Genomic DNA, 22,751 nt, shown 5'->3' with positions numbered 1-22,751 from the left:
GTAAAATTTGGTGTTGGAAATGAGCATAAATGGTCTCGCTTATATATCAATGTGTTTATTGGTGGTTTGCAATAGACAGGCAGAAGCTAGAAAAAAGGAAAGTGACCTGTGATGTAATGCTGGGTTTTTTCATCTGCTTGTGAGGGTGTTTATCAGCTAGGTTAAAGTAAGCTAAGTGGGGTTTTTCTCTTGTTGTTGTTGTTGTTGTTGTTGTTGTTGTTGTTGTTATTATTGTACAGGAATAATAATATGGAGATTGATATGAGTATAATAATTCCACTTTAACTCAGGCACAACTCATATTCCTTCGTTAGTGTCTGTCAGGACGGCTGTCTGAATATGCAGGCAGCAGACTTTAGCCAATGCAGAGGTCAAGGAGATCCCTTTATGTGCAGTCCTAAGAAAAAACGAGTTGTATCTGTTATTCCATGGCAGGGGCTAAACTAATCAAGGGTGACTTGTGATTAATGCTGAAACACTCGAGGATTCCAGGGCACACAAGCGATGATGTGTCATGCTGGTGGAAATTTCAATAAATGGTCATCTTTATCATCAAAGTCACTCAAACGTCACTCAGAGCTAGTGCCCAGATAGATAAGATGTAGAAAAAACATATGGCTAGTGGAACTGTTTACCACTACTGATTCGTTTAGACAATACTACTGTAATAACTTTGTCATAATGATGAATTGAGTAAATCGTTGGACACGTGGGCCTTTGTCTCAAAAGTACTGCGAGAGAGAATGGAAAGATTTTTTTTTACAGTGTTTCTACTTTGAGGGAGTCACAGTACAAACTTGTTATATTATTTGGTTGTTTTTCAAATCAGCTCTCGCCCAGGTACCCCTACTTTAAGCAGCACCCTCCAAACCACAGTTTTACCATTACTAACGTGTTTCAGTGCACCCACACAGTTCACTTCACTGTGATACCACCAGGTGAGTCATCACTGGGGCGGTTAGTTTAATCAGTTTGTTCCTGTAAACTTTGATGTCGTTGTTGTTGTTATGTCAGCCCTACTCCCCGCACACCCCCATTCCCCTCACACACTCACACACACGCAGACACACACAGATGTTTTGCTTTTAACAAGCTCCCGTCCCCTCTGCTTTGCTCTGGTTCTAACCTGACCTATTTAAGGTGAGTTTGTATGTCATATCAGACCCCATGTCTTCTGCAAACCCCTCCAAGGAGGTAATTTGTGTGATTGTTGAGGTTGATGTTTGCTGGCCTGATTCCTACTCCTTAATTCACAGCTCAGCTGTTAACCACTTTTTACAGGAAGTTGAGCCTCAGCGAGTATGAAGAGGATATCGCCTCCTCATACTCGACTGCAGTGTGACTTTTGTACAGCGTCACATGACAACTTTACAGTAGTAATGTAGGCCCCTGAGAAATAAGGGCATTGTGTAGCTTCCCACAACATGGGGCTTTCTCACACTTACTGTGCTGTTGATACATGAGTGGCCTGAGGATCATGCACTGCTGAGATCCTGTGAGATATAGTAGAAGATGAGAACACACATAAGCTCATTAGGCATGTAATAAAAGCTCTGGGCGTTTCCCCCCCCCCCGACTATTTGATAAATAGCGCAGTGATAATGAATGTGTCTGTTTTGCCACCTGTGGTTTTTACTGTCAGTGTAAGATTTGTATAAAGTTGTAACTGTGATGTGTTTAAAATAAAAGTCAGCCTAAAACAACCTATCACTTTGCACCCTTGCTTTGTCATGTAGCAGCAAAGTAACTAACTTATTTAAAAGTATTTCAGTCATAATCTGCCATTTTTAGAGCTCAGCACGTCAACCATTATAATCTCCTGAAACGAGTTGTGTGTTGATTGCTGCGGTCGTTATTGCAGTGTTTAGCCCCCTTCGGGTTTAGCAGTTTGCATGTTTCCATTTTGTATTGAGCAAGATATGAGGAAGTTAAACTTGTCATCTGTTTTTCTCACTAACTACCGCAGTAAGACTGTGAATCTAACAAGATGCAATCTAAATAGGGTTTTTTTTTTTAATATTAAGTGATGTCTTTATCTATTGGTCACTTCTGGGTATTTAAAAGGTGTTAAAACAAATAAAGGGATCACTAATGTTTGCAGAGGCTGGTTCTTGTTGGCACCTAGCATGCATACATACATGAGCAATACCCCATAATGTGCTTTTTGTTTATTTTTTATTTTTAGCAGTCCAGCTCTATCAGTGACCACTAAGTGACCTCCAGTCTGGTATCAAGGCCTCATCTTTGCGTAACTGGCAGTGTTTTTACCAATGTGAAGTTTAGGAGAGCACGTTTCTGCTTAAAATGTCCACGTTTCATTATTTACTTTGATGATTTTTGTAACATAAGCTTTTGTGTTGCATGACTTTGAAACGCTGTAATTTCTAATATTCGCGTATTTTGACATATTGCCTTGAACCTTGACCAAACCCGCAGGCTCGAAGAGACAAATCCACTTTTCGTTAATGGCTCTGAGGTTTGCAGCCGTGTTGGCCAACGGTTAAACTGTTGGTGGGAACAGTCTGGCCTATCGATTGTCATTTGTTTGTGGAGGCCTTGAAGCACCCATTCCACACCACTGGCACATCACCTTAACCACTCTGCGTTGCAGCCCAGCTGTAAAAATAGATAGGAAAGATTGCCCTAGATATGCACACGCACTCACATAGAGACACATATAAGAAATAAGATACACACACACCTTCAGGTGTAGATGTGTGGCGTTTGTGGGGGGGACCTCACTTAGGAAAGAGCAATGGAGACAAAGAGATATGAAACCACAAAAAGTGCATTTAACTGACATTGAGTGAGCATCAATTCAGCAAACTGCCTTTTGTTCGGGGTTGCCACTGTTTATAAATTCACCCTTTTTGACCTTCAATTGATGCTTGATCTGCAGTGGGTGCTCACCTCCACCAGGTGGCATTAGATTCATGAGGAAGTTCAAAACACTTGTTAGAAAGCCCCTAAATAAGAGGAGGAGACAGGAGAAGACTGGTGTATATCAAATCATTAAAACGTTCCTTTACTTACATACATTAGGTTTTCTAAACTATCAAAGAAAAATGGATGAGCTCATACTTGAGCTGGATTGCTTAAGATCCAAATACATACATATGCAAATATCAGCAAAGGCAATAAAGCTTTAAAAAAAAAAAAAGAAAAAGAAAATCTGCTTATAGAGCATTGAGCAAATACTCAAGGCCAGGATTCACCAAAAAATCGTTAATTCAGCCGCTGTTTAAACTCAGCACTCGGAGACTGACACCTGTTTAATTTGTGTGCACATTTAACAGTATTTTGCAGATAGAAAGAAAGACTGTGTGTCGGCTGTGCCTGCCTTATCTGAAAGTTTCACAGCGTTCACATTCCTGTAAACTGATACTCCCACTGCTGACACAATGGCCGTGCTGTCATATCCTCATGAGGACGTTCTGGCTCATTCAAGTTATTTGGCTTAGATTCTTTTAAAATCACTAATTGTGCTTTACTCACATTTGAGATTTAAACAGTGATCTGTTATGCATGTGAGGGTTTGATGCCCCTCCTACGTTACCTTCTTTTTCCTCAGGTACAGTGCTCGGGGAGTACAGTCTGTTACTGGAGTCTTCACATGGGAGAACGAGAAAGGTGGAGTCATGTTGCACAGGGATAAAGGAGGGAGACAGGTAGCGCAGATTTGAGCTATGTAAAGCAGCTGAAGAATGGTTGTGAAAACACTCGTGTTAATGTCTGGTCGTGGTCTGTGGAGTCAGTATTAATGACTAAGCTAAACAGATGTTTGTAATGTTTTTTACACAGGCTCGTGGACTGTGCAGCAGACAATGGAGGTAAATTTGTGACTTAAAGAAAACTGTATGTTTATATGTTATTACTTAAGAATGACAGAGTTACTGTTCACAGCAGTACAAACAGGATTAATGATTAGTCAAAAGAGTTTAATATTCTCCCAGGCTTTCTGTTATTCTTATTTTTTAAAAGGCTAAGACGGTTGTTTCTTAGCAACAGGTAAAATTTAGCATACAAATCTTCTGTTGATGAGTCTGTTTTGTCTTTGTTTTGGTAAAACTTTGCAGATTTAATGCAGCTGGTTGGATCTGAAAATCCTCGCGCCTCTCTCACCAGGACTGCTCGTTAGCTTCCAGATTCAGCAGGAAGATCAGGTACTCGACTCAGTATTTTATCATACATGTGTCAGCCTGCTGTTGCCCTCAGGTTACCTCAGTAACCTTTTGTTTATGTCAGAGGGTAGTTAATCAAGTATGAGTACGTTTTACAGAGAACTGTCTTTTTAAATCAGCAGCAGGGATTTATAAGTAACATAACACAGTGTAAGTACACAACTGATAAACCAAGAACGTACTACCGAAGGGTGTGAACGTCCAGCACATCTCCCATATCCAATCCAGCCCATTGGTATCTTTGTAAACAGTAGAAATTGCAGAGATTTAATTAATAATTCAAATGATTTTACATAAAATAAACCGCTATTCCTACTGTGGCCATTCCAGCACCATTGCGCAAGAATGGAAAAGTAAGCAAAGGCTGAAGTATTCATAGATCTTGACAAGTTGCTTGAATAATGTGGTAAAATAATATGTTTTGCCTTAGGAGATTCACTGGGTTCTATAACATGTAATTTATGTGTAATAAGGGCAGGTAGACTTACTCTTAAAAACTGAGGTGTAGAGTTAAAATTTGCCTTATTTTTCTTGAGACGTCCCACAATGTTTATCATCTGTTTTGTAACAAGGTGGTTCATTAAACATGTTTTCACACAGTGTAGTGGAATGGTGTCAGGTGTTGTGCATATATTATGCTTTTTTCTCACAGATTTCGATTCTATTTGTGGGATTGGCAGTGTTGTGACAAATAACATTTCCAGTGAGTCTTCCGTCCTGTGGATGAACTCCAACTGTTATTGGTTGCTCTTGTTGTGCTTTCCGGCCTGAGATAGTGGCAAATGAACCAGTTCCTGCTGTTAGTTCTGTTAAAGTGACCCTCCAGAGAATAACAAAGATTATAATCATGAAATCCAGCCCAAGATGAGTCTGTCTTCTAGCAGGATGAGAGATGCAAACACCTGAATAACAGGTGATGGCTGAATCTTGCTACATAAACGACCTAGCAAGCTGGTAAGGAACACATGAGCTGGTTAGCGGCCACCAAATGTCCAAAAAAAAGACAAAATTATCTGCTCATAGTTTGTTTCCAGGATTTCAGAGTTCACAAAAGATGAAAAAGACAAGTTGTTTCTTATCTTCTTCAAATTAAGTCAATATTGCTAAAGAATCATGGTCATGAGATGGCAAATTCTACTAAATTTAGTTATTAATGTTTTTTGTTATGTGGTTTTTTCCCCCTGGAAATAACAGTGTTTATTGAAAAAGGGTTCCTGTTTATTAAACTGAGAATTTTTTTTAAGCAATAAAAGTGCTTTAATAGATTTTTAATGATATGCTTTAATATGAGACACTACTGAGGCCCACAAGTGGAAATAGTCGGTGTTCCTTTTAAATAAGCAAGTACTGTTCATAATTTTAAAGTGATATTTTACAATTAAAAGCATATTTTACGTCCAAATCTATATGAGAACCTCACTTTTAGGGTTCAATTTTGAGTTTAAAGCGCTGGACTGTAATTCAAATGTTTTTTACAGGTTAAAAATGAAAGTTTTAGAATATTTCACAATAATCAACAATGATGTAAATGAAAATACAGTACTATAAATGAATACACAACACAAGCGTTTTTAGCACAAATACAGAAAAAAGTACCATAAAATAAACTGCAGTAATAATGCTATAGATGAGTTCACAGTTAAAATACTATAATCAGTGTCAGTGGAAAATACAATAAAAGTGCAGTAAAAACAGAGTAAAAATACTGTAAATGAGATTACAGTAGAAGTACTGTGAAAGATATTAGAGCAATACTCTAAATGGAACGTACAGTAAAGTACTCCTTAATTTGTAGACATGTTACCTGTAACTCTGTGAGTGAGGAGCAGTTAAACGAGTTTAACATCCTCCCATACTTTATGGCTTTCCAATTTTTTAAATGGCCCAGATGGTTGTTACTTAGAAACAGGTAAAATTTAGCATACAAATCTTCTGTTGATGAGTCTGTTTTTTCTTTGTTTTAGTAAAACTTTGCAGATTTAATGCAGCTGGTTGGATCCGAACATCCTCGCGCCTCTTTCACCAGGACTGCTCGTTAGCTTCCAGATTCAGCAGGAAGATCAGGTACTCGTCTCAGTATTTTATCATACATGTGTCAGCCTGCTGTTGCCCTCAGGTTGCCTTAGTAACCTGTTGTTTATGCCACGGTGTAGTTAATCAAGTATGAGTACGCTTTACAGAGAACTGGGTAGTCTTTTTAAATCAGCACATCAGCAGTAACAAAGTGTAAGTACACGACTGATAAACCAAGAATGTACTACCGAAGGGATTGAATGTTCCACAGCACATCTCCCGTATCCATTGGATACGCAATAATATTCAAATGATTAAATGAAATAAATCATAATTCCTGCTGTGGCCATTCCGTACCATTTATCATCTCCTCTCTAACTGGGTGTTTTTTCAAGTGTAAATGTTTCTGTTTTTGTGTTTTTTCCGTTAAAACATGGTGAAAGAAGGTGAAAGAGGGTGAAATCTACTTTTCCAATAGGTTATTTTGATGAGCTCAGCCCTACTCAGATCAAATTGCTGCCTGTGTGGTCACTGAACTGCGATGAGTTTGCATGTCTGCTGATAAAACATATTTCTACTTTGTGTAGCAGCAAACAGGAGTCTGCAAGCGTCCAAGTCTTCATCAACATCATGGTCAATGAAAGTGCTGAATCTGGTACGTCTCTTTTGATCTTTGTACTTTATTTCAGACATCGTATTCATATCTGTGTTCATAAGATCCGTCCAGAAAGGAATGCAGTTGGATGTCAGTTTTGATTTGCAACCTTCACATCCACGTTGATTTTTTTTTTATAGTAGATAAAGTTTCTTTAGCAGATGTTGTTTGAGTATTTCTTTAACTTTCTTAAGACTCTAAGTGGGGGATATGAGGAGAGGACTGACAGAGGTACTATACAGCATCCACCTGCATGAAAACGCACAGTGCAGGAAATTCTTTGCATCTGTAATCACTGTTAAAAATGACTCATAAAAAATCACTTTATGTAAATGTTGTCTAAGATCACAGAGTTTTTCTGACAGGCTTCACATGGGAGGTGAGAGCAAACAGCCGCCACTACCACAAACCAAAACAGAAGAAATCCTTTCTGTGCTTCCGTTGGGGGAGATCCGCTGTGAGTCAGCCATCCCACACGAAAACCTTACACCTGCTGATACATTCAGAGTCAGGCTGATGCGCTGATGTTTGCATGTGTGTCTTCCACCTGCCCCTCTCCATGGCTCTCCGCATCGGTTGCCAGGACAATGTGGTGCGCAGCTACAAGTACACCCCTTTGACGTTCCTGCCCCTGACGCTATTTGAACAGTTCCAGCGAGCAGCCAATGTCTATTATCTCCTCATCTTGGTGTTGCAGGTCAGATGAAGTCTCTGCTGTGGCGTCTCGCTTTGTTTTTACATGCTATGAATCCAAAAATCCTGCTTTGTGTGCTTCTGTCAGCTCAGCTTTAACAAATGCATAATTTAATATGCTGACATTTTTACATTTTACACCTGATATAGCCTGCTGCTAATTTTCTATAATTCACTTTTCTTTTTTCTTTTTTTTACTAGTGAGCGTGATCACAAACCAGCTCGTATTTGGTTAATGTAGCTTGTCAAAATGAACTTAACTCAGCAGACATTTGCAAGCATTTTGCATAGTTTATAATAATGGTGGAGGAACTTTATCTGGATGATGTGGCTGACGCGTGCTTGTGTTTGCATGTGGTTTCAAGTGTGTCCCTGCCATCTCATCAGTACCATGGTACATCACCATCATCCCGCTGATCTCCATTCTCTCACTGAGAGGGCTGAAAGACCTCAGCAACGACATGGTGAGGCTTCCCGTCCCTCTCTGAGCTGCATGTTTCCACTCACACAGATGAAGGAGTTTGAATATAAGTATGTGACCGGGCTCACGCATGCTTTTATGCCCATGCCACTTACTTGTTTCTCTCCTTCACTGTCCTCATTGACTCCTTGTCCTCTCCTCATTGACGGAACCAGTCATCCCAGTAGCATTAATTTATCTCTCCTATCATTAAAGCCTTTCCTTTTAAATGCAGGTGTGATGTTTTGCATGGAGAATTCCCTGGTTAAGTGCATCGCTGAGTTACGGTCGTTAACAGCTCTGGGTGAAATGCTTGCTTGACCCCTCTCTATTGACTAATCATTTAGTGGGGGGTGTAAATCTCCCAGCTGGTGTCACTGTAGAGCCCCGTAATGGCATTTCTCCTTTCTCCTCTTTTCTTCTCAACCTTTCATGGCCACCCTCACTCCCTCTCGCTTGCTCCTTGTCCATCACTCTTACCCTCCACCCTTGTCATGCTTCCCAGCAATTGCTCATTCTCTTTTACTCTCCTTCCATCTGTCTCCGTCCTTCTCTCCCTACATCCGATTCAGGCAAGAAGACGCAGTGACTCTGAGATTAACTCCAGACCCTGTGACATTCTCATTTCCCAAAGGTGAGGACAAAGGCGGGGTTATTCTCTCAGGAGCCAACACATCTCCACTTTGAAACAGACCTCTAATGAACCTCTAATGAAGTGTGAATGAGTGAATCCCTGGATAGTCCCGTTTTCGCATTAGAGCAGGGCAAATGCACTGAGCAGTTTCCCCACTTATTGAAAGATAAGAACTATGACCAGCCTCTTAATGACACATGTTTTTTAACTTCTACTGTTTCTGAGAATATTATGTTGCAAATATTACACATATTACAGAAGAATTGTACTATTTCATGTAATCATCGCTGTCCTGCAAAGAACTAACAAACTAAATGCACAAAAAAACACAACCAGTGTAAAGATGATTCATTGTTTTTGTAACTAAACAGTATGAATCTGTAAATTCCTGCCCTGAACAAAACTTTAATTTGAATGTTGGTTACTAATTATGTTTTTATGCGTTGCTTTTTAAAACATTTTGCTTGAGTTTGTCTAGAAAACCATTCAAAAGGGTTTTTTCTTCTCAATCGTTCAGTTCTCGTCTGTTCTCTGTCTCAGTTTTCAAATGAAGAAGTGGAAAGACGTGTGTGTGGGGGATGTGCTGCGGATCCACAAAGACCAAGTCTTCCCAGTGAGCTTCTTGATTCATAAAACGTAGAAATGTGCAGCAATTTATATTTGTCCTTGTTTCGAGAATATAATAACAATAATATTGTTAGAAAATACAGTACACGGTAAAAAAAAAACCCCAGTATATTCTTAGGATAGCTGGATCCAACTGGATTTAGTGCGTGCTTTGTGTCAGTTTGTGTTTCCACACCTTCGCCCTCATCACCCTCTCTGCTTTGTTTTAATGTTTTCTGTTTTCCCACCCAGGCCGATCTTCTTCTTTTATGTAGCTCAGAGCCTCACAGTCTGTGTTACGTGGAGACGGCTGATATAGATGGGTAAAGAGACACAATCAGTCCGGTCCCTGAATAATTCTCTTAAAATGTATTGGCACCGAACACACTGATGTAAATGCAGAAACGTTTATGATGCTTAAAGTAGACAGTAACAGTAATGATACATTTTCTAAGTCTTTGAACAGGACAATAAAAATGCTTCAAATATGGACGTCAAAAAATGTTTGTGAAGGAGAAAATTTGAAAACATGACATAAATGTAACATCTTTATTAATAGAGGAGGCAGAGGTGTGACTGTATGTGTCAGTGCATACAAATCGTCTTTTATTGAACTCATAAACTACAGAATTAAGACCGTACGACTCATCCATATAACCAAAACATTAATTTGTGTTTTCAGTATTTTCAGTGTATTGATGCTCTTTTGTTTGACTTTGTAATGAACACTTCTGTTTTTTTCTTCATTTAGAGAAACCAACCTCAAGTACCGACAGGCGCTCAGCACTACACACGAAGATCTGACCTCTAATCCCTCAGAGGAGGCCCTCAGTTCCTTTGATGGTGAATAAACCTATTTTTATTAAAAATACAGATGTGCATTTATAAAAACCAAATAGTAAGAGTGAGATCTAATGTGATTTTTTTTCCCCCAGGTGTTGTACGCTGTGAGGAACCCAACAACCGCTTGTACACCTTCAGAGGTCAGCTGCAGTGGCGGGGAGAGGGTCTCCTCTTGGACAGCGAGCACATCCTGCTGAGGGGAACAGTCCTACGCAACACAGGCTTTGCGTATGGCTTGGCTATCTACACCGGTACTCTTTAGATGGAAAAGAGGAGTGGAACTATTTCATCTGTGTTCAGAAAACTGTTACTTTAGTGCACAGCGATATCACTTTTACACAATGTTCCCAGATCTGCTATGTTCACCTTGCACTTTTGCCTCCACTCACTTCAATGACAAATGTTATTATGAGGAATACAATCTGCTGCTAATAATGGTCCTGATTACCTCACTCTTATAGCTGTGGGCGTCTGGCAGATTATAGGCTCTTCCTGTCTTTTGAGTCATCATTGATTTGACATTATTGGACGAGGCAGAAGTGTCACGGATTCCATAGCTTTGACCCTTCCCGTTCTGGTTAAGCAGATCAGTACATCAAATTTATCCAGAGATGAGTTTCATACTATTAATCTGAAGCTGCCCACTGGTGTAACCCCAGTTAAGCCTGACAATAACTCTAAGCAAACTCGCACTCGACATAACCTGCTTCCATCAAAGCTTGCATGTTGTTGCTGTTGTAGGGCTGAGTTCAAATCAGTTTTCTGCCCTAGAATGGTTTTGTCATTTCTGCACACAAAGTTCAGCGACTTTCCACAGTCTGCGAGATTGAGACAGCATCGTCGGAAAACATAATGTGATACTTTATTGATCCCTGCAAAGAAAAACTCTCTCTTCCCCTGACCTCCCTGCACCGGGGTCAGAAACCCCCGGATCTGCTAGGAATTCAGCGTCTCGCTCAAGGGCACATCAGCAGAAGCTTGTTGACATGCGGGCTTGAACTCTCACCCTCTGGCTGCTTGACCGTCTACTCAATCAGCCCGGTCAGCAATAGCATCTAATAGTGGTGTTTTTAACGGCAGGCGCAGACACGAAGATCCTGAGGAACAGCGGGAAAGTGAAACTGAAGAGGACTCAGATGGAAAAAGTTTTTAACAAAGTGGTGATGGGGGTGAGTGCATGGAGGGCATGAGAATAACAACCACGAGACATTTTCTGCAGTTTTTATATACTCTGTGTGTCTGTGCTCTGTCTAGATAGTCCTGTGTGTGCTGCTGGCAGCTCTGTTCCTTGCCATTGGCAGCGGCGTGTTTTCTGCTCAGCTCATGAGACAGAATAGCGTTCTGTCTGCTCTGGTGTTTAACAGCAATGCTGTCTACACCGGATTCCTCATCTACTGGAGCTACATCATCCTTCTCAGCCCAGCCATGCCTATAGCCCTCTACATCTCGTTAGTTCCATCTACAATACTGCAATCATTTGTGGGTGGGGAGAAAAGTGGGTATGCACATCTGCGTGCGTGTGTTGGGTTATTATGCATGCATGTGTGTGTGCCTGCAGGTTTGAGCTGGTCCACACGGTCCACAGCCTGTTTATTGGCTGGGATTTGGAGATGTATTGGCAGCAGGCAGACAAACCGGCTCAGGCTAGGAATACCTCACTGAACGAGGAGCTCGGCCAAGTGGGATACCTGCTGAGTGACAAAACTGGAACACTAACCCAGAATCGCCTGCTCGTCAGACAATGCTGCATAGCTGGGGAAATCTATGGTAACAAGAGCTCCTTCTTTTACAGATTACTGACCTGAAAGTGTGTCGTGACTAAACAAAACACTATATTTAATGTGATATTTTAATTTTTCAGCTTAAAGCGGGCCAGACCAATACATGTTCTGGTCATGCCACATGTGGATGTTTGGACAAGCCAAATACTCTGCTTTACAAAAGCAAAACTCATTAACAGAGAATACATCAGATGATTTTGCACAGATGTTTAGAATCTGTGTTTTAAAATGTAATTGCAAAGTGCCCAGTTATGCAGTTTTTATTTGGATGAAGCCACCGTGTCTGGATTGGTTGAGAGATAGAAGTTGTCAGTTAAGATTAGCAATTTTGGTTAATGTCATAAAGTGTGGCAATTGTTATTTTATTTTTTCTGTTTGCACTTCCTCAAGGCTTTGTAAATCCACAAAGGTATTTATGTTGTTATCTTCTGTGTTAAGCACAATGAGTTTAGGTGTAGTGAAATGTGCTATATTAATAAAATTGGCATTTAAACATGGGATCGACTCACTTTTGGAGTCAGCTTAAAGTAGCACAGAAGTAGCACAGAAAGAACTGTGTGTCTTTGTTGCTCAGCCGCTGATACAAAGTCACACACGAAAGCTTTAAATCAGTTTTTCTCATCAGCGTGACACAACTTTAGCAGCAATGACACAGTTTGTTCCCCTAAGAATACTTTGTTAGCAACTAATGGTCCAACAGTACAGCCTGTGCCCAGTAATGTGTGAGGTTACATGCTGAGTTATTATTTGCAGCAATTTCCTTCATTAAAAACTCGTACAAGGTAAAGGTAAGTTCAAATTAGACAGCAAAGATTTACAGTTGAACAAAGACGACTCTGGAGAAAGATGCTTACATCATAAACCTCATCCCTCGAGAAAGGCCAGCGGAGACTCCTAACATGCTCAGTGCAACAGTAACCCCAACATTCACCACCACAGGAGAATATTAATACCAACCTTCACCACAGATGACACTTTCTTTTTTCTTTCTTTAAAACATATATATTAATAAATAAATGTCTTATTTTATACATTTACAGGTGATGCCTCAGTCAGGGCAGAGGATGTAGAGGTAAACGATTACACTTTTTTTTATATGTACTTAACCTTATTCTAAGGTATTCCCTAAAGATCCTTCAGTATATGTTTGAAATGATATCATCTTATATTCTACCTCTTTCCCCGCCTTTGGGCAGCCCATGGATTTAAGCTGGAATCCTTTCTCCTGTGGTGGCCTGTTTATGTCAGCCCCAGCCCTCGTGGACAGACTTAGAGGGAACCAGTGTCCGCTCAGCAGACAGTTCCTTACAGCGCTGGCTTTATGCCATACTGTCATGACAGAGTGGAAGAAACGTAAGGCTTTGCACATGTCGTGAGTCCGTAATGTTTTTTACCTAAGTTGTGAATTTTGTCAACTTAACTAAAGTTAAATAAAGATTAAAGGTTTTTTTCTCTGCTATTATCTAAGAAAACCTGTAAATCACTAATCTGAATGTGCATGGCAGAATAACTGTGGTCCTTTTCTGGAAGACAACATGTTTTCCTCCTTTGTGCACTAACCGCGTTCCCACAGAGACTCCAGTTTACCAGGCTGCGTCCCCAGATGAGGAAGCACTTGTTGGTGCTGCCAGAGAGCTGGGCTGGGTCTTTCTTTCTAGGGCGAGAGATTTTATTGTTGTCTCAGAGCTGGGCATCACTCGCAGGTATCAGCTCCTTGCACTGCTGGACTTCACCAGTCAGAGGAGACGCATGTCTGTATTGGGTAAGAGCAGCTCTTGTTAAACACACGCATATAATAGCTTTTTTCATTTGGCTCACACAGGTTTGATTCTAAGTCAAACAGCCTTTTTTTATTTCTTAGACATCCTTTTGTTTAGTCCATACTAAGAGGGGTTTTTTTGCCTTTAGTGCGGGAGCCAGAAGGTGGAATAAAGTTGTACTGTAAAGGGGCAGATATAGTGATCCTGGAGAGACTGCAGAAGGACTCTCCACATCAGGAAAGGACTGAAAGAGCTCTAGAGGTAAAGCATTTCCCTCTTGCTATTAATCCTGTTTTGAATCACTATGCTAAGCTAAATTAACGTAATGTTTTTTCCGTCCTGTTAACAGTTATCACGTACTCTGCATTTGCTCTCAAATTTCTGTGACTGCGATGTGTGCAAGTCTACACAGACTAAAACTACATTATCTTCCACTACAGTTATCATTTGTCACATCATCAAACCATCTACACACTATACTGAAGGCTCTTAATCAATCATTAGTAGGTTTTCAAGAACGGATCCAACCAGTCGTTACTAGCTAATGAGATAGCTGAGGCATCCCTGATTATCGCTTGTTTTTTTTCTTCCAGTTCTGCCTGAAGGATTACTCAGTAAATAACGTCAGCCTATCAAAAACCAATCTAACTTATCTTCTGTCAGCTGTTTGCCGAGGCCTGTCTGCGGACACTGTGCGTTGCGGTTCGATCTGTTCCTGAAGCATCATGGGAGCAGTGGAACAAAACTCTGGCTCAGTCTGCCACCATGGTCACCTGCGACCGTGACGCGCTGCTGGAAAAATTATATGACGAGATGGAAATGGACCTGCAGGTGGGCTCGTGCTCAGTGTGGTTTTATATATTGTCAGTTCTTCATTTAAAGGGTTCTAATAATGTTAATTCTTAAAGATTTCAGCCCTTTATTTTCCCCAAAATTTATTTTCGCATTTGTGGAGCTGAGCGCAGACTGATTTAAATATTTTTTTTTCTTCGTTAAAACCTGTTTTATAAGGTTAAACTTGACCAAGTTTCTCACATTATTTTTGACTCTGATGTAGTCATACAACTTTAGACTACAATCACAAAGATCTGGTTTCACCATACACCATTTTCAGTGATTGAATCTCATGCAAAGCTTGAGGTCAGTCATGAGTTGTCCTACCACGCTCGGCACATCAAAACAGTTCCACTGTGACGTCCAAAATTTTAATTTTTTACTTTTTACGTTTCATAATATTTAAAATATTCTATATTAAAATGCAAATGTGTTTCTTTTTATCTATATTTGTTTATTATTTTTATTGCCCATTGTTTGGTTTAGTAACAGCAAATAGATTACTGATTTGAAGCATGTTTGTAAGTGATTAAACGTCTAACCAAACTGCACTGGGTTTGCAAGAAACTGTTGATTGACCACAGTCCACTCAGCATTATCACCACAAGCTAAAAACAGAAAATTTGCCTGCATCAGTAAAGGGGGCAAAAGTCGCAGGTCAGACCCGTAAGCTTTTTGTGTATTTTCCCTTATAGCTGAGAGGTTAACTGCATGAGGATTTGAGGCAAAACACTGCAGTGTTCTTGCACTTTATGCATCAGAAACTGTTCAATAAACTGCATTTTTAAACATACCTTTGAGAGATATTTGTAGACAGTTAATTAAGATAACAAACACTGGGGATGTTTGAAAGTCTGGTAGTTTGTGATGGCGTCGTTTATTCTCAGTCTGCTCTCTGCTGCATCACTATTTTGTGGAAACTGCATGAACTGCAGTGCATGCAACAAGCACACAACACATTGATAACATTATTGCCTGCAGCAATACAGTCTTTCTCACTGTGACTTTGGTTGCTTCTCTAAAATGATAATCAATTTGAAGGATGTCTGTTCCAACACATTGCAGGAGTTTTAGGGCACGCACAAATGCACAGGTAGGCACTCTTCCCCGGAAGAAGTCTTTAGTCTAATTTAAAGGGCTGATTTCATATTTTTATGGGCATAGTCATAGAACTTTGTGGTATGAAATATGTATGTAATATTTAAAAATGTGAATATGCTGTATGGATGCTGAAATTAAGTCTTGCTTTAGCTGCTGGGGGTGACGGCAATTGAGGACCGACTTCAGGATGGAGTGCCTGAAACCATTGCTCTACTTCAAGAGGCCGGGATTAAAGTATGGGTACTGACTGGAGACAAAAAAGGTATTGTGATAAGCTGTGACACGACAAGGAGCATGGCATAAATTCTGAACGTGTCATAAAAATAAAGTTTCACAGTGGTTTCTGTGTTATTCTGATTCCATCTGTGACTTCTTTCCTTGTGTTTGTAGAGACTGCAGTGAATATTGGATATTCTTGCAAACTACTGGATCCTGATAGCAGAATAGTAGAATGGGACGAGCTGAGGTTAGCAGTGTTAGAAATACACAGACGCATCCAACCACATGCACATACACACACTCACACCATCCCATTGATCTTTGTTTGTTTGCCCCTGCAGACAGATACTCCAGTCCCCAGATCCACGGGTCAGTTTCTTTAAGCCCAGACAGACAGAGCTGTGGGCTGTAGACAAGGAGATGGCTGTAGCAAAGACTTCCGTGGTCCTCACCGGACCTGAGCTGGTAAACACACCAACCTGTGCTATACATAGACAATGTAAAGTTTTGTAAATCTTATGATTTGCGGACGATTTGGTTTCATGAGAAGTTGTATTCTGCAGAGACATGGAGAGGTGATATTAAAAGGTGTTGAGCAGTAGATTCTTCTGTTTCTTCTTCTTTTAGGACTAATTTCTTGCGCCCAGTGGAATGATCAAACAAGAAATCATTAGTTTTACATTAAACTGTTAGCAGTCGGACGTACCGCCCACGGGACATTGGATGGTTTAGGGGACTAATAGGACTGCTAAGGGGTTAATTGGAGATAAATTATCTGAATTTCAGGAGCGGGACCACAACTCCAAACACACTGCTTCCAGTTCTCATCTATGTTTGTTCCCCCACTTCTACAAACTGTTCGTTCTCGTTTTCGTGCCTCACCCTCTCTCAACTTTTCAATTCTTTAACTCATTCACTTCTATTTAGTACATGAGGATCTGCAAGGCCCGGGAGCTGCCCCCAGTCCCCTTCGAGGGTTTTGTTGTAGGGTTATGTACAGTGAGGTGGTTAAAGTAATTTTTTAAACTCTAGAAAGTCTTCTGTTTGTTACTATCAGGCCTTTATTTCTTTATTTCAGTTCTTGTTTATTATTAAGCCTGGATTTGTTGTTTTTGAGAATTCTGATTGGTTCCTTCATAGTTTCTCGGTTCTTAGTTTTGTTGATCATTTAGCGTTGATCTTCATTTATTCACTAGTACTTGTGTCTTCAGTTTGCGTTAGTTACTGCTTGTATTTAAAGAGTTTCTTAGTTCCTCTGTTTTCTTCCTGCATTATCTCCTCTGTAAAGTTCAAATTTCTGTGTTTCCTTGTTTTTAATCATGTTTTGCTTTACTTTTGACTTCTCTCCTGTTTCATACCTTTAGTTTTACTCCCCCCTCTGTCTCTGTCTAAATTAAGCTCAGTTTTGTCTCATTACCCTCCTGTTCCTGCTTCCTTGATTACCCTCTTGTGTATAAATAGTCCAGTCCTTCCCCTCACTCTTTGTCTGAGCATCTGTTAACGTCCTCTTTGAGTCTATTGCCTTTTGGATTTTGTATCTTGGACTTTGCATCAGCCATAATAAATGACTTTGTTATTTAAGTCTCCATCGCATCTACGCATTTGTGTTGTTTTCCCCAGACAGAGTTTGACCAGAGGCCAGAGTGGGGGGCCACATTCATGAGCCTGGCAGAACATTGTCAGTCTGTGCTGTGCTGCCGCGTAACACCTGCACAGAAGGCCGAAATCGTCACGTTGGTGAGAAAACATACCAGCTCAGTGACCATGAGCATTGGTGATGGTGCCAATGATGTCAATATGATCAAGAGTAAGGGTTTATTTGTAGTTCTACAATATAAAAAAGTAAAAATAAATCAGTGTGCTCTGATCATTTGTGTTCATGTTTTAACATTTGCCTCCTTCCTCTTTCCTCAACACCAGCGGCTCATGTTGGTGTGGGTCTGGCAGGAGTGGAGGGAGGTCAGGCGGTGCAGAATGCAGACTTTGCATTGGCCCAGTTCAGGTTTCTGCAGCGGCTGCTTCTCGTCCATGGCCGCTGGTCCTACTGCCGCATTTCCCTCTTCTTGCGCTATTTCCTGTTTAAGACCTGCAGTTTTGCCCTTGTGCATCTATGGTTTGGTTTCTTCAATGGCTTCAGTGCTCAGGTTAGACAAAAACAGATATTAAATTATGCCAGTTAAAGCCTTATAGTCACGGCATGAAGTGAGGTTCAAAAAATTACGTTTCTCTCACAGTCTCTGTATGAATCATGGTTCATCGCTTTATACACGGTTTTCTACAGTGCATACCCAATTCTTTGCCTGGCCTTTTTTGAACAGGTGAGCTGGAGAGTTTATTTTAAACTAAAAGAAGATAAGTGTGAATGTCTAAACAATAAAAATCGCCTCTTTCTTTTTTAGGATGTCAGCGCAGAAAAAAGCTTAAATTTTCCCGAGTTGTACAAGTGTGGACAGAGACATGAGCTCGTGAGCCCTCTCAAGTTGTCCTTGTCACTCCTGCATGCTGTGTATGCATCGCTCGTTTTCGCCTTCATCCCGCTTGGCGTTTTCGACAACACGGTCTTTGACTACCAGACGATGGCGATCACGGTTTCCATGGCAGTTACGTTCACTGCCACGATTGAGGTCAGGATGTCTTATGGTTTTGTGTGTACATGGGCAATGCCAATAAAGGGCTATTCTATTCTTTTTTTCATAGATGCAGTTGTCAGAAAGTGTAACATTTTTAACTGATTTATATTTATAATAACCACAGTTAAATGTTTTGTAGATAGTTAATTAAGTTTTTTGTGAATGTTATGTTATGAAAACTTGATAATGTTTACAAAATGTTTTATAATTAATTACCTATTCATCTATAGCCACTGTTGGAATACATATTTAATAATTTGAAAGCGATCATTAAAAGTGAAGGCCTTCCCGCTGAAGGCAATCACTTTCTGGCAGAGGATCACTTTTTGGCACAACACCTGGAGATAAGGGGGCAAAACAATCGCATTAATGCTGCTGTTTGGTTGAGGCAGAATAAAGTAGTCGTGGTAAGACAATCACACGACCACTTTAAGATGACAAAGCAACAAGGTGATATATACCATGTAAAACCAGAGTCATAATAAACAATATATACACAGACATATATACACACATATATAGTTTCGTCACGTTTACTGTCTAAGGAGAGCGTTAGAAAGCACTCTCTGCTTATGACCAAAAAATAAAAAAACAAAACAAAAAACAGCCCGTTTGTGTTGGTGGAAAAATGCACCATGTCGACCAATCAAAAAATGATATGGCAACATGACATTTGGTTGTTTAGGAAGAGGGGGAAAGAGAGAGAGAGAGCGAGTTTTAAAATGTGAGAGATTTGTGACGTTTAGCGTGTTTGGAGTGTGTAGTTAATGTGTTGTCTTGTGTATCTCCAAAAGTTGATTTTGTTCATCTGGACGTAGCGTTTTCAGTGGGAGAAACTTTTCGTCACTCATCCAAGTGACGTCTTCAGTCTCAGCTGACTGCAGGCTTCTTATTCTGAATTCTGCAAATTCTCATGAGCATTGCATAATTATGATGAAGGGACTGACCTCCCAGCCCTTTGTTCCTTCAGTGGGCTGGTTTCAGTAATTAAGCAAGGGTATTGTTTATAAGGTTGGGGAAACCTGCAGTCAGCTGAGACTGAAGAAGTCACTCGGATGAGTGACGAAACACTTCTCACACTGAAAACGCTACGTTCAGATGAACAGAATCAACTTTTGGAGATTTACTTACCTGGATGATTGAGCATGCATCAAGACGTTGTGTTGTGTAGTTAGTGTGTAGTGTTGTGGATAGTTTTGTGTTGAGTGTCAGAACAATGAGGCGACTGCCGTCTCCAGGTAGAAAACAGGAGGAGTGATACACCTCTCCTGCTGTCAGACCTGCAGGTATCAGGCTGAGATGTTCTCCTTTATAGTGGACAGAAATTATTTTTTTGGAGCGGCACAAATAATTTGTGCGGCATTTTATTGAATGCAGAACAGCTGATTGTTCTGTAAATAGTTTGAAATGGTTTGAAAAAAAGGGTAAAAGGAAAATGGCTGCAAATAACTTTGTTGTTTGCAAAACTTGTGCATATGATTTTAAAACTGACAATTTATATTTGCATTTAAAGTTATAAAATATGATTCAATAAACATGTTTGTGGTTATTACAGTAAAAATATAACTTTTTCTACTTGGATTTTATGTTTTTTTCTCTGAATTTAGATCAATTGTGTTAATACAGTATGTCAAAATGAAAACATGACTGTAAATTCAGACACGTGAGATTGTGCTGAAAAGAATGATACCAAACAAGGCAAAGTAAATAGTTTTAAAAGGTAAAATGTAGAGGTAAAAATGGCCAATTATACCCTGGACCCTAGAGAGTGAAACTTTTTTTAAAGTAATGCAATAATTACTTTTCGAGTAATTAATAACTTTTAGAATCTTGTGACTCAGTTACTAACTCAGTTACTTTTTTGAAGAATTAACTAGTAACTATAATTAATTACTTTTTCAAAGTAACTTGCCCAACACTGGTGATCTGAACGTAATTATTTTTATACCAGCTCTGATATAATACATAATATATTGCTCTAATTACTTTTTTTCTAACACTGATCTAAATAGGAATGATCTAACCTTAGAAAACTTAATTATATAATTTCATTTTTATTTACAGTAATTGAACTATCTGTTGGTCCGTTATTTCGTATAGACTTACTATATGATTATATAAATGTTTACTATTCGGTCTCCTTTCTGACATGAACACTGTACTGCATATCCAGTTGGACTTTTATCCTTTAATGTGTTTCCACGTCTCAGATTATTCTGCTGACCAGACACTGGACCAAGTTCAACATAGCAGCTGTAATTGTCTCCGTGGGGCTGTTCTTCATCTGTACCAGGATCACCCACAACCGCTTCCTTTTTGAGCAATCACCCAAGGAATATATATTTCTTGGTATTCAGCACAGGCCTATTATTATTTGTTTGTCACTCTTGTGAGATTTTGCTTTAAGATGTCACATAACATCCCATTGTTGGACTAAAAATCAAAAAAGAAAACATGCAATAACAAGGAGCTGATTTCAATTTGTCTTTAGAAAATTGTGGCTCTTTATCCATTTCTGTCTAAAGATATAGTTGCTCTATGTTTGTCCTTTTATCAGGTGCGTCTGATTACGCCTTCACTGATCCAGTTGTGTGGCTCACAGCTCTGCTTGTTGCCTGGACAGCTGTTTTGCCCTCAGTGACTGCTCACGCCCTCAGTGTCATCCTCAACGCCCACGACAAACACAAGGTGATCTTTTTGTGTATGGGAGAGTATGAACGGAAGATCTACTTGTGTATCTTTTTGAAAAGGAATACTTCTCAAAAGGAAAAGCTAAAAATGTAAATTGTATGTCCGTTTAGGTTTCGAGTCACTGAATGTCATTCTCCATATCTCACAGTTTGCTCAGTTTATGCCATCTCTCTGTCAAAAGAGAGGTGTAAAAAGGGCCATAAAAACTGAGAAAAACTGTAGACTCATAAACTGCAGCTCTTGACAGGAAACACACAGAAACTTTGTCCTCACAGTCAACAATCACAGCACATACCACGCCAAACAACCTGCAGCAGCTCGTAAAAACTCCGCCAATCTCAAGTTATTCTTTCTCTATTATTATCTGATCGTTTTCTAGTCGTGTGCTGCAGTTTATTGTGAGCTTATTTTCAAAGAACCGGCAGACTCAGATGCAGTACACTAGACCAGAGAGCGAAGTTCAAAGAATTACTGAATAATGCAGCAGTTGCAGCGATGATCAGAAAATCATCAGAGATGGGATTCAACAAAGGCTGCATGGAGCACGAGGGGATCCTCAGACCACAGAGGTTGACAGAGAGTCTGTTGAGAAGTGGGTTGGCAAAGGGGTTGTGAGTACAGCATGCTGATTAGCCGATGCACCCAAGGTGTGCCGCCTGAGGAAAAAGACAGGAACCGGACAACACAGAGATACAGATACACCTTACCTACAGGTGCTGTGCTGGTGCCCAAGTCCAAAGCAGAGGTGAGAGAGCGTGAGAGACAGAGGAGGGAAAAGAGGACCAGAGAAAAGGAGCTTTAATAAGAAGACACTGGAGACAGAAAGGAGATCATGCTTGCAGTTGTAGCTGCTGCTGACATGCCCAGCCATCATCTCCGGTTCAGTTTACTGAGTTTCTTGTTACTCTTGGGTTAAAAGAGACAAAAAACACCCCCAAAAACCTTATATAAAGTAAACAGTCGCTGATATGTTTCTCCCCTTCTGTGACCCAGGTCCACAGTGTATCCCATCAGTCAGTGGAACTGAGGTCTCGTTTCAGAAGGGGGACGCCTCTCCGCCGTTCCTCTTATGCTGTCTCTCAGGGAGCTGGGTCCGGACGCCACATCACCTCAGCGACACACATGAGAAAGTGACTGCAAGTCATAACTGCGCTGTCTCAAAGGCGAAAAGTGACTGACTGTGTGAAACATGCGTAATGGAGAGCTGCATTAAAAGTTTTTGTAACAGATAACATCTATCGTCTGCTCCTGCAGCAAACTTTTCTGTGTCTTTCAGTGTTTTGCGTATGGTTCTGTGGGCAGTTCTGTTACACTATTGTACAGATACTATTTCGAAATAAAGTTAATGATATAATGTACAAAATATATTATGCATCATAAATCTTGTTTATTATCTTCGCATTGGCACTTTGGATCTGTTCAAACAGAGGTAAAAATCAAATCTCCATCTGCTGAGGTTACAGCGGATTTCCTTTGAGGATCGAACCAAACACAATAAACTGACAGCATAGCCTTGTTTTACAATTGTTTTATTTGTTAATTTATTTCAAAACACGCAATTTACCCATATTATCCTTTTAAGTTTTTATTTTTCTGTAACAGTTATTACTCAGATTATTCTCCTTCTCAAAAGTCTCAACTAGAATGAAA

General features: G+C 40.0%; 1 protein-coding gene across 3 annotated transcripts; it reads left to right on the top strand.

The window, feature by feature from the left end:
* Positions 1 to 3,386: 3,386 nt before the first annotated feature.
* Positions 3,387 to 22,466, top strand: atp8b3 (ATPase phospholipid transporting 8B3). Of its 3 annotated transcripts, XM_042216981.1 has the most exons (31): positions 3,387 to 3,668; positions 3,802 to 3,830; positions 4,077 to 4,163; positions 6,146 to 6,245; positions 6,782 to 6,849; positions 7,215 to 7,306; positions 7,433 to 7,546; positions 7,908 to 8,006; positions 8,575 to 8,636; positions 9,177 to 9,249; positions 9,495 to 9,565; positions 9,994 to 10,085; positions 10,178 to 10,336; positions 11,166 to 11,254; positions 11,340 to 11,533; positions 11,644 to 11,852; positions 12,907 to 12,938; positions 13,063 to 13,219; positions 13,440 to 13,628; positions 13,775 to 13,887; positions 14,290 to 14,457; positions 15,712 to 15,823; positions 15,952 to 16,027; positions 16,122 to 16,245; positions 17,401 to 17,587; positions 17,701 to 17,924; positions 18,015 to 18,098; positions 18,180 to 18,404; positions 20,621 to 20,759; positions 20,968 to 21,098; positions 22,095 to 22,466. In XM_042216981.1, exons 5-31 carry the CDS (start codon positions 6,825 to 6,827, stop codon positions 22,233 to 22,235), a joined length of 3,381 nt encoding a protein of 1,126 aa, XP_042072915.1. In that variant the 5' UTR covers positions 3,387 to 3,668; positions 3,802 to 3,830; positions 4,077 to 4,163; positions 6,146 to 6,245; positions 6,782 to 6,824; the 3' UTR covers positions 22,236 to 22,466. The 3 variants fall into 3 exon arrangements, with proteins under 3 accessions (XP_042072915.1, XP_042072921.1, XP_042072922.1); XM_042216987.1 differs by lacking the exon at positions 3,387 to 3,668 and having other exon boundaries at positions 3,679 to 3,830; positions 6,785 to 6,849; XM_042216988.1 differs by lacking the exons at positions 3,387 to 3,668; positions 6,146 to 6,245 and having other exon boundaries at positions 3,679 to 3,830.
* The last annotated feature ends 285 nt before the right edge of the window (positions 22,467 to 22,751 follow it).

Source organism: Haplochromis burtoni, unplaced genomic scaffold, assembly GCF_018398535.1.
Source record: "Haplochromis burtoni strain Fernald_Lab_line unplaced genomic scaffold, NCSU_Asbu1 Contig_13, whole genome shotgun sequence".
Taxonomy (NCBI): Eukaryota; Metazoa; Chordata; class Actinopteri; order Cichliformes; family Cichlidae; genus Haplochromis; species Haplochromis burtoni.
This window is presented reverse-complemented; position numbering and strand designations above follow the sequence as displayed.